This window comes from Camarhynchus parvulus, chromosome 1, assembly GCF_901933205.1.
Source record: "Camarhynchus parvulus chromosome 1, STF_HiC, whole genome shotgun sequence".
Classification (NCBI taxonomy): domain Eukaryota; kingdom Metazoa; phylum Chordata; class Aves; order Passeriformes; family Thraupidae; genus Camarhynchus; species Camarhynchus parvulus.
In genome coordinates, this window is record NC_044571.1 from 75723027 (window position 1) to 75743244 (window position 20218).

The window sequence follows — 20218 nt, forward strand, 5'->3', positions numbered from 1 at the left end:
AATCAAGGACATTCCTCTAAGAGTTCAGATTGTACTTCTGAAAGAACTGCCTTCAGGCAGTTCCTGTCAGGGCTCTGAGTGCTCTGGCAAGCCTAAACTGGTCATAACAAGCCCTGATCAACCTCACCTGTGACCTCCATGCACATGTCTATGCTCATTCTCCCAGCAGCTCTATTTCAGCTCTTGCCTGAGCCTTCAGTACCAGCCTGAGCTGCAGCAGAGCTGTGCCTGTCCCCAGCTGCCCTGATTTAGAGACTGGTTTTGCTAAAGGAACTCCAGACTGATAAAAGTGGTAGCCTTATATCATGTCCCTTGGAATGACATTAGATTTATGACATAGCCTTGTTTCTATGCCCTTTCCTGCTGTTCCTTCCCAACTGGACTCCCAGGATCAGGCTCATTACCTTGACTGGGGCTGCTGTTGGACCCTGTCACTATCACCATCCTGCCCTGCTCAGCTCCTGTGGTTACCCTCAGCACCCATTCTCACTGCTCCCTGCCATTGGATATCATACAAAACTGGGGGGGAGAGTCCTCTCACCATTCGTATCTTCATGTGGGAATCTGTACGGGAAATCATTATTTACACCATGTACCAAATGTGTATGATTACTCCTACTAAGTTTTCCCAGAATGTTTCTTTCACAGTGTAGGAACATCTCCCAGCTACCCCAACACTCTGAAATTCACCTCCCACAGAACAACAAACACCAAAACGAAACAAGCAAAGCAATCAACACAAGAACTTCCAGCACCTCTGCCTTTACACAGCAAAGATCCTGTGCAATTGTGCAACTGTGCCTCAGTGCCTGTTAACTCATCACTTCTAGGTTAGCTACACTCCTATCTCCCACAATCCCATGACTGCTCTTTGTTCCATCTATCTTAACTGCTCTTCTCCTGCAGTTAAATTAAGCAATGTTAATTAGGATGCTCCCAAATAAATTGTTCCCAGTCTGGTTAAGCCTGGTGGTCACTGGAGTTGTGCAAGAGCTGAAAGATCTAGATATGTTAAAGATATGGATATATCTTATATGGAGAGATATATCCTCTAAATGTATCTTAGTTTAATAAATTACTTAGTTTAATAAATTGTTTTTCTCACTGTAAGTTTTGCCTCTGTAACCAGAGGCCCTTATACTTAGTAGTTTATGGATTATTAGTATTTCTAAGCTTTTCTGGAATTAGGCTAGCTGGAGATACTAGTCCTACAGCCATCATAAAGAAAGCTTTGGAGGATCATATCAGAAAATCCACAGTAAAAAGGAGCATATTGATCCTTGGGTGCCTTAGTCATGAAAACCACACAGGAAGCTCTGCAGAACAAAGGCATAAGAGAATGCTGGAAGCATAATGCATGCAGCTATTTTCTCTGAATACAGACTGAGGGGCCTAATTAGGCTAGAATTAGAAAGGAATAAAATATCTATCCACCACTTTCTTGCTGAGACTTACAGAGTAAATACACATCTGCCTTTAGGGAAGTGAGCTAGGTTTCACACAGTACAGCTCCACAACGTGCCTGTGAGCTCTCAGGTGAGGCACTTCACCCTCTCTGGCTCAGATGTATGGCTTAACATGGGAAGACCGTGATGCTGCAGCAAACATAAGTGTAGTAGTTCATGCAAAATATTCTACTGTGGCTTTACTGCTGATCCTTAATTATCCACATTAAAAATAGTTCTTTCCTCTGATAAATATTTTTCAAGTTGTTTTCACTCTTAAGAACATAGTGACAATTTCCCTTTGAAAAATAAATTCCCAACACCACGTTTATGTTAGAAGTTCTCAGGAAAAATCTGAAAGAACTGAAGACGATTATTCCCTTTCACTTTTCCCTATCGCCTTTGTAGTTGGTTTCACAATTTTCCAAGCATATCGGGAAATTTCAGGCACCTCGGGAAGGCGTGCGCAGTGAATCCAGATGTTGGTTAGGTGGATATGCTTAATAAGGAAGATAAATCCACGGAGTCGAGGCTCTGCTGGCAGATGTTGAATGGTATTTGGAAACCAGCCCGACATCACCAGCCGTGAGCGCTGTTCGCAGGCGGCGCTCCTGGAGCTCGGCCCTGTTTCCACAGGTGCTCACAGACCGCCAGAGCACCTCTGTAGCACCGGGTGTCACCTCTGTAGCACCTGGTGAATGAAGCACACACTTGCTAGCCTCCTCTCACGAGCACTGCAGCCTTTCGCTACCCAGCCTGCCGGAAGATGCTGGGAGAGAGGAGCCCACCTCGCCGCGCCCATGCCCGCCCCGGCCCGGCCCGCGGCCCCGCCCCAGCCCGCCCCTTGCCCGGCACCGCGCAGACCGCGCCCGGCGAGCTGCGGCGGGCCCTCCGCGGCCATGCGTCTCCTCGGCGGCGCCTCCTGTGCCCTGTGGGCGCTGCTGCTGCTCGCCCGCGGCTCCTGTGAGTAGCGCCCGCGGGGGGACGGGCCGGGCGGGCGGAGGGGTTGGCCCTGCGCCCCTCGCAGCCGCTCTGCCTGGCGGCTGCCGCCACAACTCCGCTGGGCCCACCCAGGCCTCGTCCCGCCGCTGGTGGCCGGGGCCGCGCCCTGGCTGCCCCCGAATGCCCTGGGGCGCGGCAGCGGGACGGGACGGGACGGGCCGGCGGTCACTGGCGCTCTGCTCCCAAGCGGGAGCCGAGGTGGCCCGGCCGGCGTGTCCGGGAGCTGTGACAGAAACGGGGCGGGGAGGAGCGGGAAACATTCGGCGTGTTTGTTAAATCGAAACAACGACGACAGAAGAACCCCCCGGGCAGCGCTTGGGCTGGGGGAGCGCAGGGAGCCCGCAGGGATGCGCGGGCGCGGCTCCGCCCCCGGGAGCCGGAGCGTCCCGGGAGGGTCCGGCCGGGGCAGCCCCGGCAGGGCCGGGACGGGCTGGGAAGGGCCGATCCCTGCCCTCTCTGGGGCTGTGCTTGGGGCGAGGGGCTTCGGGCTCAGGGTGGCGGTGCGGATGGCACAGCCGCCGCGCTTTGTCGCGTTTCTGGCAGGCGCTCGCAGCAGTGCCCCGTTGTCGTAGCCGGTTCTAGCAAATGCGCAGCCTTGTGCCCGGGCTCAGAACACCACAGTCAGGGGATCAGCCTTGACAGGCATGAAATAAACCGAGAAACGTACAGGTATGAGCTGCCGGAGTTGCCTTTTCAGAAGACTGAAGTGTCCCATACGATGCCACGCAATTTTCCAAAGTAAAGAAGCCAAAAGATGATGGGTACTGGAATTAACCTGCTGTGAATACTGCCGAGGAATCGCAGTTCAGTAGTGTTAATATGCTGTTGTTTAATCTGGTGAAGTTGTAATATAAATTGATTTTAAAAAAATAGAATGAGGAATGTAAACATCTCTATAATTACCCTTCCAAAAAGAAGGGCAAGTTCTTTTTAAAAGGAGTTAACAGGTAACTTATTTATTGCTTTGCTAAGATCATATGGCCTCCATTGAACAACAGTAGCCTGTCATTTCATGTGATATAAGATTGCACTGGTCTGTCTTCTATCATGCTGCTTCCTGAGTGCATGTGGTGATTTAACTCACAATGCAGTCACTGCAGTCTCCTGGGGCAGGGGTGGTCTCATGTAACTCCTCAAACTCAATTGTAGTCCTTCCTCTGTATGTGAGCTTCCTCTGGAGCTCAATTGTGATATGTTGAAAGAAGTTGTGCCCTTTTAAGGCTCAGTTTAATGTATCTGTTGAAATAGCTTAGGGAAACCTTTGTCCACTTAGAAACTTCCAGAAAGTACTGCTGAGATTTGTGTTGATTTCAGCAGACATTTGTGATTATCTAATCAACACTACAGGAGGAAGTGTGAACCTCATCAAATACTCCAATATGCAAAAAGTGAAAGTGGCAGATGTGTCTCACTCCAGTCAATATTTTTGTGCAGACTGGTTATTTCAATATAATGCTGCTCTTTTACTCTGCTGGACAGTTTTATTTCTATGTATCAGTCAAGCCAGTGGAAGAAACATTATTTAACCAAAATAATATGGTTTAGAAAAAATCCTTCCCACTATTATGTAAAATCCATCTGGCTTCCTGGTACCTGAGTAAGGAAAATCCCCTCTCCCTGTCAGGAAGTGGCCCCCACCCCCTTCCTGTTGTGTTGAGAAAAGATAGCGAGTGACATCTTCCAAGAGCTTACTTGTGTACAAAACTACTCACAGTGAAAAAGTCAGCAGCAGCAGCAGCCTTCAGGCCTGAAAACAGGTATGATATTTTGATTTTAGTGTGTCATCTTCTCTTAGAAGAGGTTATATTCATATTGATCTAAGATCTGTGCTTTAACCATTCCAGCACCTCAGCTCTTCCTCATCTGGATTTCTTAGAGATTACTGAGCAAGTGGGTGACCTTTCTGATGGACTGCACATTATCAGTGCTTCTGTACTTTTGGGGTTTTAAACCAACAACAGCAGAATGACTTGGGCATAAAACTCCCCTCTGTGCCTGCTATGCATTAATCTTGAAAAGAGAAAATGCCCAGAGTTTTAAATCGACTTTTGCCATGTCCCCAAAATGAGTATGTAAAGCTGGGCTTAGTAAAATTGAGATTTCATATACCAACATTTTCTGCAGCATAAAGTTTAACTACACTAGATATAAAGTGTGTGAGTCCTTAGAAATGAGTTTATCTTTTATGTGATAGCTGGAGTGAACAAATTGACCTTTGTCACATGCAGGTGACTGACTATTGGCATTCATTTGTGTAGGCTCCTTCTACCGGGGTTCACTCATGGAGAATAGTAATTTGGTATGTGTCTAAGCTGAAGACTACAGATTCCAAATTACTGTTATCCACTGTGTTGATTTTTGCAGGACCTGGCAAAATCGAGTCCATTTAACATCCCGTCCTTTTCATTTTTAGCAGGTATCAGAGCTATCCCTATCACTCACCCTGTATGTATTTGTTTAACACACAAGTACAAATCTTCAGTCTCTGCCACTTCAGAAATCCCAATTCCAGCTATGAAACTGGAATAACTGGACTGATTTTGCCCTTTTGAAAGTTTGCATATCCAAATTGTCTCCAGTTCATGCCTTCTGACGCACTAGAGCAACAAAACCACAAGAGGCCCTGAAAGCACTCGAAATGTCAGACTCTGACAGGGGCTTTCAGAGGAAAGCACACTTGCCTTCAGATGCACCCCAACCAGCCACAGTTCTGTGGTTTTTTAGCTGTATCTGTGCCTGACCTTAAGCAGAGCAAAACAGAGTTGTTGGACAAAAATCATGTTGATCCCTCATCTCTGTCCTTTTCTGGTATGTGGTGCTCTGATCCAGTTTTAAGTTGGGTATATCCTTGTGTTGGTTCTTTTTCATTGTGAAAAATGAAAACAAGAGATCCATTGTGACTGTGGTCACAAGGGTTCTTGGGTGAAGGAAGAGACGAGAATGTTGACTCCATGATCAGAAGGCTTGATTTATTATTTTATGATATATACATATACTATAACTATACTAAAAAGAAAAGAAGGAAGGGTTTCCAGAAGCTGCTAAGCTAAGAATAGAAAAGAAAGAATGATAACAAAAGCCGCTCTCTCAGACTCTGTCTGAACTAGCTCAGTTCTGGATTGGCCATTAATTATAAACATCCAAGCTGGGCCAATCCAGACGGACCTGTTGCATTCCACAGCAGCAGATAACTTATTGTTTATGTCTGTTTCTGAGGCCACAGCTTCTCAGAAGGAAAAATCCTAAAGGAAGGATTTTTCACAAAGAGATGTCTATGACAATCCATTCTTTCTGTCCCCTCTCTTCTGGGTCACAGGGAGAGTAAACCTCAACACAGACTTTCTCTGCTTAACATTCACAGGCCTGATGTTGCAGCTGATGCTGTGGCCCCAAGAGCTCTACTTCTTCTCATGCACAGGATGCTGCAGCTGGCTGCTGGCTCTCTCCCCTTCCTTCCTGTGCTAGCCCATGTGTGTCTACACCTGGGTCAGTGTGGATTTCTAACCCCTGTACTTCTGCTTCCTGGGGAAGGCCAGAACCCCTCCCTGTTTTGCTTTGAGACAGTTGAACTGTGAAGCCTGTGCTCTGGGATGAGAGGTTCTACTTGTCAGAGCCAACACTGCGTAAAAGCTGTGGTGCTTTTTGCTTTGCTTAACCCAGGAGTCCTTTCTGCCTTCGTTTGAAGTCTCCTGCTTGCCACTGCAGTGATTCATACAGCTTCAAATTCAAGGGCACAGTCTCAGGCTAGAGAACACTTTGGGAATAGTATCATTTTAAGATGTTCTTTTATCTCCCTTGTCCCATTCATTGCCATGTGTTCCAATGTGGAATATGCTTATGCAAAACCCCATTTAAGGAGTATTTGTATTCTGGAGCCAATGCATGTTATTCAAACTAAGAAACTTACCAGTGTTTAGGTTTGTTTAAGAAGGAAAAAAGGTAAGCATCTTTTAGTCTGGATAAGGTCCTTGACAGATTTCAAGATGTGCAGTCCAAGCTGATCTGAACTAAACTGAGACAGTCCTTCCTTTACTTCCACCTCTATTTCCTGCCCCTCTCTTTCAGCCACTAATATACCAAGCCTTTTCTACTGGTTAAAAAAATTCTCTGCAGAAAAAAACCATTGTGTGCTGTTGAAGAAGGATGTAGTGTCAGTTTTGTGGTGGCTTAGCTTTCCCAATCAGATCATTGTTTAATGTGGGGATATAGAACAGTTTTTGCAGGATTAGGTCCTCTCTGGGGAAGCTTAGTTTAGCAGTGTCCCATCCTTTGTTTGTTTGTTTTCTCTAATCTCCCTAATTAAACAGTGTAACATACTTTGCAGTGCTGCCCTCGGTCTTGATATTGTAGGGATGAGGTACAATGAGTTATTTTGCCATTTGTATTTGCAAACTTCACCATTTTGAGACCTTGACTAAGGTTTTCTAAGCATTAAGAAAACGCCCTATTTCTGTGATACTCAGTTCAGGTTATTTGCTTGTCTTTTACATGATATTGAGTGATCAGAACTAAACTGCTTGTCAAAGGCAGAATCCACAACTGATCCTCTTGTTGTGTGTGTGAATGCCAGTCTATTCATTCTCTGTGGTTTATCTTTAAATTTTACCACTGAGATCCTTCTCAGTCCCATTCCCCACCTGCCAAATGCTCAGTGAATGCATTAAGGTGCCCTTAGTCCCACACTGAATAATGTAACTTCTTAGTGGAGCCCGTTGTGTTATCATGTTCTCCATTTAGGGCCAGAGAAGCGCCTATCTGCCTGAAAAGGCCTGGCAAACTTCACAGGAAGAGATATAAGTGAGAAATTCTTTCTCTTCTGCTGTAGGTGATTGTCATGGTTTGACACTGGCACAATGCCAGTGCACCATGAAAATATACTTCCCTGGTGTTTGCTGTGAGATGTGACCAGGAAATAAGCAAAGCAGGCCTCTACCTTAGGGAAACAAAAAGTTTATTAACTAAACTACAAAAGAAAAAAAAACTACACACACACACACACACGCACACACACACCTGGAAAATGAAAACTCCACAAAAAGCATTTCCTCCTCCCCCCCACCACATTTCCAATACATCTTCCAAATTTCAAATCCCCATCCATCACCCTGTAAATACTCAATTTCAGTCCATCAAGAGGAGAGGAGTCCTTCTTGGGGCCATGGTGACCTCTTCCTTGCATGCCCAGCGCTCTCACCACTGGACAAGGAACAGAGCTGCTTCAAGGGTTATCCTTTTAAGGGTGCTTTGACCAGTTCCAAAAAAAGCACAGTTTTCTCTCATCTCGGGACCTCTTGTCCCCCCCATACTTGTCTACCCCCTGGGGCCGGGGAGTCTCCAAAACTGAACCCTCTCAGTTCTGAGCCATCGCCTCCCCCCTGCATGCAGCCTCTGTGTCGCGAGGAAGCATGGTTCTGTCCATGGCTGTACCAAAAAGAGTCCAGCAACCAGCTACTCCATCATCTCTTTCCGGCCTCTTCTTTACTCTCCCAGCCTCACTCACTGCTCCGACTGTCATTCTCTTGCCCATTTCCTCTTTATCATCCACTCCATCTCCCCTCCGGGAAAGGTCCAAATGCTCTGTGAGGTCTTCATTGTCCAGAAAGGGGTTAACAAACTTCTGCACGCGGCCAGGCTCCTTCCCTGCTGCACTGCCCCCTTCCCCCTCCTTCTCCACAGCCGATATCACTTCAAGGCCACAGGCCCGTACCAGCTTTCTCTCTCCCGTCTTCTGGCTGGGGGGGGGCTGCCCAAATCTTCTCGGGGCCTCTCTCCCTCTCTCTCTCCTGGGGGGGTGCTGCCCAACGCCTCCTGGTGCCCCCACCACCCTTCCATCCTGAGGGGTCAGGCCTACCTCTGCCGGGCCACAGGTTTCCTCTCCCCCGCCCAGCTCGAAGCCGGGCAGGGGAGGCCTTGCCTCTTTGCTGGCCGGAAATCAAAGAGAGAGCCCAAGGGAGTGCTCTGCTTCTAACCCCTGTGTTCTCAGAGGCGCATCCACCCTCAGTGGCCAAGCCTGGTGTCAATTTAAAATCTGGACACCTATTGGCCTCTGGCCACTCCATTCCCAGAAAACCTGCTTCCTGTAAACCCACGACATTGATGTAGGTCAGAATGTTATTACTGAAGGAAAGTGCCTGATTTTTTGCCTCTTTGGTCTCATTTCATCTCAAGGAAGATGAAAACTTGGGATGGGGATGATGGAGAAGATAAAGGATGGGAGGAGTTTCAGTTCATTTGGTGGTTGGGTAGTATAAATGATGTCACTTTTAATGTGCTCAGAGCAGGCTGTTGTGCTAACATGCTTCTATATCATCATTATGACTGACTCCTGTCCATGGTAAATTAGTCATTTATATGCCCAACGCAAGTGGCAGATGCTATACCTTTTTTTTCTTCTTGCTCCTAAAACGATCTTATTATTCCTGTGTATTTTAATGTAGGTAATGAAGAGACAAACAGCACTAAAGATGTGAACAGCACTACTCCGATTCCAGGCAGTAGGTTGCCAGGTAATACTTGTGACATTTCTGTTGCTGTTCCTCAGTAGATCAAGAAAAGCAATATGCATTATTGTGTTCCTTAAACTGTCTTGTAATAATTTGCCCTTTATTTTATTTACTGAATTATGAGCAGCTCTAGGGCAGAAGGGAGGTACTCTGATTGCCACATCTCTTCTGGGACAATTAAAGATATTTAAGGGGAACGGTAAAACCCAATTCAATTCTCATATCCTTGGGTACCCCAGAGCAACAGAGAGAGGAGAAGTAAAGTGGGAAAATATTGTGTATAGAACTAGAAACACCTGGCAACGTGAATTTACAGTTAAAAGCATAACCAAGAATTGTGCTAGATTAGAATTCAGTGATCTTCATGTAAAGGCAAGGCATTTTTTCATTTGAGTCATTTTTGCCCTGTATTACTTCAGTTATCTCATTTGCTGTTGGCCAACAATACTTTGCTCATTAACTCACTCTGTCATGTGTTAATTGCAATACTGACTCACACCCAAATTCCAGGCAGTAGATGTGGCTTCTTTTTACCTGTATGAACATGCAGTCCACATCCAGAGTTGTCCCAGGGTTGCCAAAGTAAGCACTTAGAACCTGGGGAAAACTGAAAGATGCGTTCTGGTTACAGTGTTGGGCCTGTGTGGAAAAAATTTAACACCAGGCATATCCATGGCTTATGCTGGGATAAAAGTCAACATATGCAAGAAGGAATGTGTTTGTAATTGTACAGTCATAGACCCTTTCTCAAAGGCAGTTAAATCTGCAACTTAATGTCCCAGTTATGTCAGTGTAAGGGTTGATTGTGCAGTACACAGTGTGGGGGGCTACTTGGCTGTGATTATACCAAACAAAAAGCAAAGTAATTCCCGCTGTAATTTCCACCTCTCCTACCATTTTTTGGTATGAAGATGTAAATTTGGTGCATTTGTTCTTAACCTGACCTTGTTTATAGTGTAGAGTTTTAGACTAGACTTTTCCAGTGGTAAGAACAGCAGATCCATTCAGAGGAAATAGGTGTAGGTCTGCTTCTTGATTGCCATAACTCTGTTGCTCTCCTCTTAATCTCTGAGGTTATACTTTGTTCTTCAGCCATGCTGAAAAGCAGCAGAGCTGCTGGAAGGCACATAGCCCTGCCAGTGTGGGAGGGTGCTGTAAAAGATGACTTACTTCAGAGAAAAGAATGATCACAGAATGGGCATTCACAACAGTGCAGAATGAAGGGAGGAAGATATGGGCAGTGACACTCCCAGGAACAGCCCAGTAGATCTTTGCCAGGAGGAAGGGACACTTTATCTATGAAGAGGGATGCAGCAGTGTGGAGAGAAATGAGTGGGAGAGTGCCTGAGAAGCCTAGAAGCAGGAAGGAGGACTATAAGGAGGAAGGAGGGACAAGAAAAAGAGAACTGGAAAAGGAGAAGTGAAACAGAGGAGAGAAAGGCAAAACCACTAAGACTGGGTTGCATTTTATGTCTGGAAAACTGGTACACTCTTGGGACTTTATTGTGTAAGGAACTTGGGTATGCAGTAAGATGTTTCTCAGAGTATCTGTCTGCCCCTACTTGACGGCAGCATATTCCCAGTATCATCCCAGTTTGCAGCAGAGATGCAACAAAATGAAAGAAAAGATCAAGGGACAGAAAATGGAACTGAAATAGAGGAATAAAAATACTAAGCTGCCTTCCCTCATAGTTCATAAGTAGGTTAAGAAAATTGGTGACAGTATGGCTATTTTACAGCAAACAGAATGAACATGACATAAAAGTGGAAGACAACAAACAGAGGATGTGTAAAGAATCAGATGCAAGCCATTTAGGCACTCCTATGCATACAGTGTTAACTGTGTTCTTGCTGCACTGAGATCTGGAAGCCTTTTGCAGAGGGATAAAAACCATCTGCTTTGGGATGGGCTACTCTCTGCTGTACTCCCAACTGTAGTCTCCAAGCACAGATACCCTGAGGACAGTATTGTGTTGTGGGTACCTTAATTATAGTATGTTAAAATTAAAATGAATAATACTGATTTTCTTGTTGCCTTTTTTTACCTTGAAGACAGCAGCAGTTCACCCAATGCCACTGCATCATCCACACAATCTACAGCAACATCTACAGGAGGTATGTATCAGTTCATCTGTTCATTACTGTGAACCTAGAAGTTAGTTCCAAACCTAACCGTGATCATACCAAATTCTAAAGAACAGGCCATCAAAAGTGGGTATTTGAGACAGGTGGTACCATTTTAAGGCTGGAAAGCAACATGTAAAACAACTCTGAAAAGAAGCTATATTGTTTCTCAAATTTAGGTACCATATTTCATTAGTAATTATATTTCTGTTGCCATTTAAACACATGAATCAAAATTTAACTTTGAGGAAGAATTGCAAGAAGTTGGTTTTTTTTTAATGTTTATTCTTCATCTTTAAGCAAGATGCTTCCATTTTCATGAAGATGAATAGGTTGTTATGCAAACAGTGCATATCTGTTTAATGTTACTTCACAGTAAACAGATTAGGGTATAATGAAATCCTGGGAGCTTGAGTTTCAAGAAGAGGACTCCATTTCCTTTTACCTAAGACTCACAGAACCACAGGATCATCAAGGTTGGAGGAAAGCTTCAAGATCATCTGTCCAGCCATTAGTGTAGCACCGCCACAATCACCCCTAAACCATATCCCCATGTGCCACATCCAGGCTTCTCTTGGACGCTTCCAGACATGGTGACTCCACCAGCTCCCTGGGCAACTTATTCCAATGCCTAGCCACGCTTCAAGTGATTTTCTAATATCCCCTGGCACAACTTGAAGCCATTTCCTCTTGTCCTTTCATTTGACGCGTGGTTGAAGAGACCGATGCTCACCTCACTACAACTTCATGACACCTAATACCATGGTAAATACTCCTCAGAGAGCACATAGCACAAAGTAGTGCCATTTAAGCCAATATCAGTCAAGTGGAACAATTTGTCATGAGTGTGTTTTCATTGTTCTGGCACTACTGTATTTCCTTCATAACCTGCTAGAACAACTGTAAGTAAGTTAAAAAAGGGAGTTAAAACATTCATTTTCTGGAAGAACTTGCGCAGAGAGATTTCACTGCATTAGTAAGGACTGGATAAGAGTTAATGTCAGGCTGTGGTGCACAGATAGAATATTGCATCTGAGAGAAGCTAGAAACTGGGCTTCCTTTGTGCTAAGAGCCATGTGAAAGCAGGGCAGAAATGTTGTGTCTACTTAAAATGCTTTGTGTATTTGTGGAGTTTTATGCTGATCCTAAAGTCCCAGCTATGTAATTTCATTTCTAGTACAACTCTTATATTTTGTCTCTATAATTTCCTGATAAGCTCTGAGCTAACACACTCAGAAAGTGCTTGTTTTTTTTCATTTAAGTATGAAATACTCACTGGAAGAAAAAAAAAACCCAAAAGTCTTTACAAAGGTCTTTGCAAAGACCTTCCTTTTGATAGCAAGCAAGTGGTGCAGTGTCTCATTCAATTGCCTGCAGTGTAGCAGTTCAAGCATGTCTGACTTGGAAAGTCCAGAGATTTCTGTAATCTCCTTGTTGCCTTATGGCCATCCCCTAAGTGTGTGAAGCCACAGTGTTTCACCCACCCTGTGCCCCTTCTGACTTCTGCTCCAGGCCTTGCAGGTTTCTTGGGAGAGCTCTGAGTTTTACTAGTTTTGGATAATAACACTAAAAAGAGGCCTGAGCCTTTTACTGCTAGGCATAGGATGAACCTAACAGATAGCTGTGCCTTGCTTTGCAAGGTTTTGTGATTCCCCTTCTTTTGTCTTTTTTTTCCTCATTAGAAATGTCATAGATTTTAATACTAGATTTTAATACTAGTGTTCATGTATTTTGATTATCTGTCTCACCCTCTTCAGAATAAAGACTAGTGGGTATATGTACTTAATTTTGCTTAAAGTCTCTGCTGTTGTTTTTTTGGGAGGGAGGTAGGAAGCTCTTCGTGAAGGAAGCAAAAATCTGTTTCATTCAGTCATTTTCCATGCAAGAGAAAGTATTTATTTTAGGAAGGGCATTCCATAATAATCTTGCGTGTTACCACAGTGCTTACACAGTTTGAGTTTTGTGCTCATTCTTGTTGAGTTAGCAGCACATGCTGCTGCTCCTTTAGTGCTCTAAGGATTCTTATCTATATGCTGTGTATATTTTTTAAATTGATGATTATAGCATAGCTGTTTAATTCTTAAACACAGGTAGGAAATATGTAAAATACTTATCTCTTAAAAACAAAGCATGATAAACCTGAACTATATTACTGGCATGCATCCTTTTTAAATAATAAAAAATAACTCAGGCAGTCAGGGTTTGTTTAGTGCAGTGTTTGATGAAGCCCAGCTGGTCTTTTGGGGGGAAAGTAATTAGCAAAATAAAAGATAAAAGGACAGATGTTGCTAGCAAATATTCTTTCATCTTCACTCTGTTTGTAAAATAGTACAGGTAAGATTTTTCAAAGATGGAGAAGAACAGATTCATGCCTGATTCATGTCCGCTTCCCAAATTCTCCAGCTGCCTCAGATGGCCTCCTAATGATGTTTTGAAATGACTGATGCTAAATACATTATGAAAGATAGGTGTAGAGATTAGACAGATTTTACTGTTAAAGTTACATCATCAAGGGCTGTAATCTTGATTATGTAAAAAAAAAAAAAGGATTGCTACTAGAAAAGAGAGGGGGGAAAAGTAATGTGCAAATGTGCTGAAATCCCTCATAGATGTTTGGATTTTTTTCATCCTGACTCAGGTGTTCCGTAGGGTAATTTAATACCCATGGAATGAGTACCAACTTTGTGTAACATCATTTTATAATGTTACACATCTAACAGTTAGCCATTGTATTGCTCAGAAACAGAAGGCTCTTTGACACTCAGAAATCTCAGCCCAAAAGCAACCCACAGAAAACTGCTTGACACTGGCATCCAGATTGGTCCTTTTTTGGTATCACTTACGTTAGGAATGTGTTTATCAGGTGTGGTTTCATGTCATGTAACTGTAGATGGTTTCCATGTAGACATTTCCTTGCTTGCTTCCTACAAAGAGGAACCATTTGATATTTATGGAACATTGTGCCTTTGGGGAGTTTCACCTGTCAGTATTAAAACATGCCCTGAATTTTATCTGATATATTTTATGCATGCTTCACAGAGGAACTGAATTTTCGTAATTGTAACAAGGTAAGCAAATGAATATAGTGTTCTAATTGTTCCATCTCAATGAATGCTCATTTCAGAGGGTTTTCTGGGTTTATGGCACAGTACAGTTATAACATTAAAGAACAGGAAAACAAATAATATTTACAAAGGAGTCTTTATTTTGGTATTTCAGAAGTGTCTCAGAAGTGTTGTGTAGGCTAGTTACTTTCTGCATGTTTACATTGTTATATTGACGAGATTTTTAAGTTTTTCATGCTCATATCAGCGCTGGAAGCTGTGATACTTAAATCTTAGCAAAGACACAGTTTTGTCTGTAGTTCTTCATGTTTTACACAACACAAATTTTATTCTACACAAGCATTAGATATAATTAGATATTTGAAATTCTATGTTGAAAAGCTTTCAAGGGGTGTAAAATGACCCCAGTTTGTGTGAAGCTAGACAATACAGAAGTAGACAGCTGCAAAGGAGCTGTTTCTCTCTAGAATTCTTTCATACTTAAAAGTTATTTGCATACTACTGTCTGCTTAGAGAAATGTTTAGTTGCATAACAGACTCATGTTTCTTGTTAGATCCTTCTTAGAAAAATAAGTCATTGTCTTACAATCATTCGGTCTGGCTGCCTTCCATGAAAGTTCTAAGGATTTTGCTATAAATACCAATTTCTATTATTCTTGAGTTTTGTATAATGGTATTTTTATTCTGAACAGTTCATTAGTGTTTTCTGAGGAGGGAAGGGGAAGTGTAAGGTAAAAGTAAAGTAAAAGACACTACGTCAATGAAACTTGAGAAAAAGCATTCCATATATAACCTTGGCAAGACTACATAAATTACTTAAGCAGTACATTTACTTTAGTTGAAATTTTATCATGTTTTATCCTTACCACATAAATTCAGAATTCTCTCTGGTATATTTCAATGTATATGGAACCCTAGTAATGCTAGTGTTTCATTCAAAAGCAAATGAAAGATCATATCATTACTGAAATTGGGGGGTAATGTTTTTGTGCACACCCTGTTCTTACCAGAAGAGCTTTGTTGAAAATGTAGGCGCTTCAAATCAAAAGTAACTCTTGAATTTTATTGCATTTTAACATCTTGTAAGTTAGTCATGATTCTATGGAACTGCGTGTTACCAAAAAAAAAAAAAGCTGACTCACCTAAAACTCATCATATATTATCTATATTATCCAGGTTTTCTTTATAGCCTTTCCTTTAAATAATTCTTGACCTTGAGGCCCAGAAATCAGAAGTTAGATCTTCCCAAAGGAAAGTCTGTATGCAAGCCTGGATACCTTGCAGTGGCATTTTCATTGTTACTCTGTTGTTCTGTTTGGACATGATAAATGTGGTCTTACTCAATGAGTGTACAGTTGTTTATTTTGACTAATTTTTCTGTGTGGTATCACAAAAATTTCCAGGAGTGTCCAGCAGTACTACTCACGTGACCAGTACCAGTCAGCCCAACACCACCACCACCACATCTGTGATCGTGACAACTCAGCCCACCAAAACCAGCCAGACAGTGACACCCACCACAGCCTCACCAGTCACATCGCCACAGGGCGATGTTACAGTGGTGACCACTTCTAAGACTTCCTCCACTTCTGTAACAGGTGAGTTCATAGTTCAGTAAGCTCATAAAGGCTTGAATGCATGTTCGCATGGGTTGTAGAACAGTTCATTCTACAGCAGTGTAAAAAAAAAAGAAGAAAGAAGGTATTTGCATGCTAAAAAGCAAGAGTAAAGTGGGAATTCATTACTAAGCTGGATAATGTTGCTCTGAGTACTCCGCTTAGTGAGAGATTTGACAGATTTAGGGAGAAGAAAAAAAAATGCAAGTGGTCTTATCCAGCAGTCACCAGCAAGGAGATCAGCAGTGCAAAGGAGAAAGCCTCGATTTTGAATACAGCTTCTGTGTTTGTTCAGCTCTCCTTTCTGCAGTTTATTTGAACTCATATCTAATACTTCCTTTTTCACAGCTGACCTGTATCTCAGAATATGTCTACTGGCTTGGTAAAAATACTGAGTTCTGTTAGCAATGTAATGAATGTTACCCTAACAGAGAATAGAGCATGACTGTGCATGAGTCACCCCTTATGTAAAAGTTGTCAAATACAGTTTAACTGTACCTGGTAATACAAAAACAGTGAGTACAGAATTCAGTATTTCCTTGCACTTGGCTGTGTTCCCATCACTTCATGCTTGCACTTCGGAACACATCAGGAGTGCTCACATATCAGTGAAGCATCATTGGGTGGGTGAAGGTGTCACCAGAAGAACTTGACGTTGATCATGTCACTCTCTGTGTGTAGCAAGTACAAATAGAACTAGGCACAGACTGGTCTTCAGGTGAGAGTTTGTAGCAGATGTAACCAGTTCCAGCAGCAAGACAGCTGTGGTTTATATGAGGCTGCGTTGTCTGTGTCAGTGTTTGTGTAGGGCTGCAGAGCTGATCTCAGTTGGGACTGTGAGGGTACAATTCCATGAGATGAGGTAAAGCAATCCCAACAGCTCATTGCCACCAAGTGTTCTGCTCCCACTACACTGACGGACTTGGAGGCTGTTGGACCCCCTCTTGCGGGATGACTCACTATGGTCATCTGAATGAAAGCAGCTTCCTTTTATGCTTGGATTTGTTTCAGGCCACCTTAGTGACTTAAATTGGCTCATGGAGGGTATGAAGAACACTAGAACTGGCCTAAGAAGGGCAGGAGCTCCACATGTCAAGGGGAGAGTTGGGGAGAGAAAAGGCAGGGGGAAAAAAGGAGGTGTAGAGAAGGAGCAATTGGTTTTGCAGAGACAGCAAGCAGTTGGATCAGCTGTGCCCATGTCACCAGAATATGGCACTTAAAACCATAGCCCTACATTTGTGTGCGTGGCTTGTGTCTTGTCAGTTGATCTTGGTTAAATTTGTCTAAGTGGGTCTTTAGGTGATAAATCAATGGTGAGGGCAGGAGGTAGAGTAATCCCTCAAAACACAATTTTGCAAGCTCTGTAAAATGTGCCTTTTGTTTTCTTCTTTTCAGCCACATCAAAATCAGAGGCTGTTGTAGTCAAAACCTCCAGATTTGATGTGGGCAGTTTTGTAGGTGGCATTGTGCTGACTCTTGGAGTCCTAGTCATTCTCTACATTGGATGCAAAACTTACCACTCTAGAAGAGGCATTCAGTACAGAACCATGTAAGTTCCCAGGGGTTTGTCCCTTGGCCATTTATTACTATCTTGAGGGGGAAAAGGAAAAATAAATGGGTAGAATGAAGTATGTTACATTTGTTTAATGTACATTGTATTAATATCATTAAGAGATTTAACTCTGATGTTTTGTCTTTCACCACTTCTGCCATTCCTCATTAGTATTATGCCTCTCTTCTGTGTGTTTTTTTCTCTGATCTATTATATAAAATAATTCTATTATTTTTAAAAGGATCCTTGTCTTTTAGCTAGTCCATGAATAGTTAACATTTCGTTGAAACTTTCTGCAGTTTACAAGATTTCTTCTTTCTCCTGGACTCTGTTTGTCTATTCATTCTTTGGTGTTTTCCTCTTCCTTGCCATTAATGTGTAGTGAATTCTAATCAAAGTTTCTTATCCTTACCAATTTCTTATCTTACCATCTTACTTGCTGTTTATGTTCAGCTCTACTCCAGGCTTCAGGACTCGCCCACATTTAGTTTAAGAACTAGGTTGCTCTACTTTTCCTCTTCAGTGTCATCCATCTCAGTCAAGAAGCTTGTTTTAAGTGAGGTGATGTCATTACAGTGTTGGGATACTGGTGTTCAGGCCTTTTTTTTTCTCCATCTTGACTCTTCTCTACTGGTCATGGAATGAAGCCAGTCCCTGCTGCACTTTTACCCAAAGTGGTGTTTGTGAATGGGTATTATAAAATTCACATCAACAGCATTTTCAAAACAAAGGGAACCTGCTGCTGAGCTTGTGCAGTAGCTTTGATTAACTTTACTACTGGTTATAGGTAAGACAGATAGGATAAACAGGCCTGAGCAACAGCTGATGTAAGAATCCATGAATGACATGTGAAAGACAAGGTGTTAATGAAGCCAGTGGAGCTGGAGGAGTGTTGACAAAACAAAACTGTTCAGCTAACTTCAGGCTTGGCTCAGAGAGGACTGTAACTCCCAGATCAGTGTATCCTTACTCCTTCCTAGCAAGGCATCCTGTGCTCACAAAATAACCTTCTCAGCAGCATCTGGGTGGCTCTTTCTCATGTTGGCTATTGCTTGTAGTGCAGAACATTAATTACTGTGTTTCTGTTACAGTGATGAACACGATGCCATCATTTAAAGGAGACTTCAGAGAAGACAGTGTTGGAAACCCACCCTGTCACAGCTGTTCTAACTACTGAAAGAGTTTCTTTCATAACGATTATCAGTCTCTAAACCTGTCTTGAGTGTTACCCTGCAAAATGTTGAGAAGCTTTTAAGCATCCTGATTTTTTACATTGGCTCTTGTAAGAGGAACTCAGCACTTTGTAGAGACAGTATTTTCTTTTTCCAGTACTTGTAACCAGATTTAGAGAAAATCACATATTGAGTCATTTTAAGGTACACACACAGCTCTCTGAAATAGCTAATTACTAGCACAGGCAATTGCATCCATGCGATTCTAAGTAAGTTCAGGGGTTTTTTTCTAAAATTTTGTATTAAATTGTATTTATTTTGAAGTTTGATGTGAATGTTAGTTTAGAAATTTCAGGTTTTGAACAACTCAGTTAATTTTTAATAGGCTTCAAAGGAGGTGTGGTTAGATAACTGTATAGAAGGTGATAATGATTACTCCTAAATGTCAGTCATTAGCTTGCCAGTGAGCTGCAGACGCTTTCCTTAATAGGCTGTATAAGGAGAGTAGCTGCAGGAAACATGGATAGAATGGAAGTATCCATCCATAGCCCTTTTCTCTAAAAGCTTCTTTTTTTCTAGCATGTCCTAATGAAGCTTGTGCAATTGAAGATTTAATGCAAATGGAGAAAAGTAATTTTGCCATTATAAATATAAAAATATTCTAAAATTGGCTTTTAAGTTGAAGGTAGCAATCACTTGGCTCTTGGTTTTTATTATCGAGCTGTCTGCAGTGTTTTAGCAGCATTTGATAATAATTCAAAGTTATATAAAGAAGGGAAAACCTATAAGACAGCATTTTAGCAGACTATAAACTGCATTTTTACAGCTGTTTTCAGAACTTGGTCCTCCTGCACAGATGTGCAGAGGTCTGGTCAAAAGCCCAGCTGAAGGCACTGGGGCATCTCTGAGCACAACCTTTAGCTGAAGGCTCAAGTGCTCCGGGGGTCCTGTGCAGGATGGCTGGTGCTGTTCCCCATGTCACTTCTGCAGGTAAATCTGCTGACTTCAGCAGATGGGCTCCTGACTTCCACTGCTGTAAGGAAAACTAGAGCAAGAATCAGGAAGCACAGGCCTGCATCCCTTTAAGTCACTGAATGATTGTTCAGTCTTACTCAGGCTTCACTTGTAGACCCATCCCCATTGAAGAGGTTTGGTGTGTGAGGTTTGACTGTCCTGGTTACTGCTGGCACCAGTGCCTCATGCTGGGCGCAGGGGAGATGGTGACAGGTGAGGAAAGTCGCAGTGGGAACTGCACACAGGTCTGTTGTGGGCTGGGGAACAACTCATCAGGGAAAGTGTAACTACTCTGGAACAGATTATTTTCTTAAGCAATGGTTTATTCTGACATGCAGTGTTAAAGTGGCTAAATAAGGGTTTTTCCTTTTTCACATAGAATAAGTAAAACTCTTTCCAAGGCACAGGCAACTCTAGCAAACCATTGCTAATGAGTCAGCTTGGTAGCTACTCACCTGAAAAGGGGGTAACAGGGCTGTTTCATTTTTTTACTGTGTTTGAGGATTGGGGGAGAGAGAGTGATTTGAAGCAACTTTTGTATTTTTTCTTAATTGTATTGTTTGGTGGAATATTACTGGATTTGACTTGAAGAGTTACGGAAACAATTCTTTCATAGAACTGTAATTCCTTACTTTGTAGAAATTAAGATAGTTAAGTGCAACTCAGTTACTGGGATTGTCTCACCTCTGCTGTACAGACAAATAAAATTAAATCTTTGGAGTTAC

At 42.7% G+C, this 20218-nt stretch overlaps 1 protein-coding gene across 1 annotated transcript; it reads left to right on the forward strand.

Annotated features, from left to right (window-relative positions):
- Positions 1-2288: 2288 nt before the first annotated feature.
- On the forward strand, positions 2289-20218 carry TMEM123 (transmembrane protein 123). Its single transcript, XM_030958550.1, has 6 exons — positions 2289-2408; positions 8885-8953; positions 11003-11065; positions 15543-15737; positions 17151-17304; positions 18399-20218. Exons 1-6 carry the CDS (start codon positions 2345-2347, stop codon positions 18421-18423), a joined length of 570 nt encoding a protein of 189 aa, XP_030814410.1. The 5' UTR covers positions 2289-2344; the 3' UTR covers positions 18424-20218.

Coding starts and splice junctions, on each gene's coding strand:
- TMEM123 (XM_030958550.1), top strand. CDS start 2,345: ATGCGTCTCCTCGGCGGCGCCTCCTGTGCCCTGTGGGCGCTGCTGCTG. Junction 8,954..11,002: donor TCCAGGCAGTAGGTTGCCAG/GTAATACTTGTG, acceptor TTTACCTTGAAG/ACAGCAGCAGTTCACCCAAT. Junction 11,066..15,542: donor TACAGCAACATCTACAGGAG/GTATGTATCAGT, acceptor AAAAATTTCCAG/GAGTGTCCAGCAGTACTACT.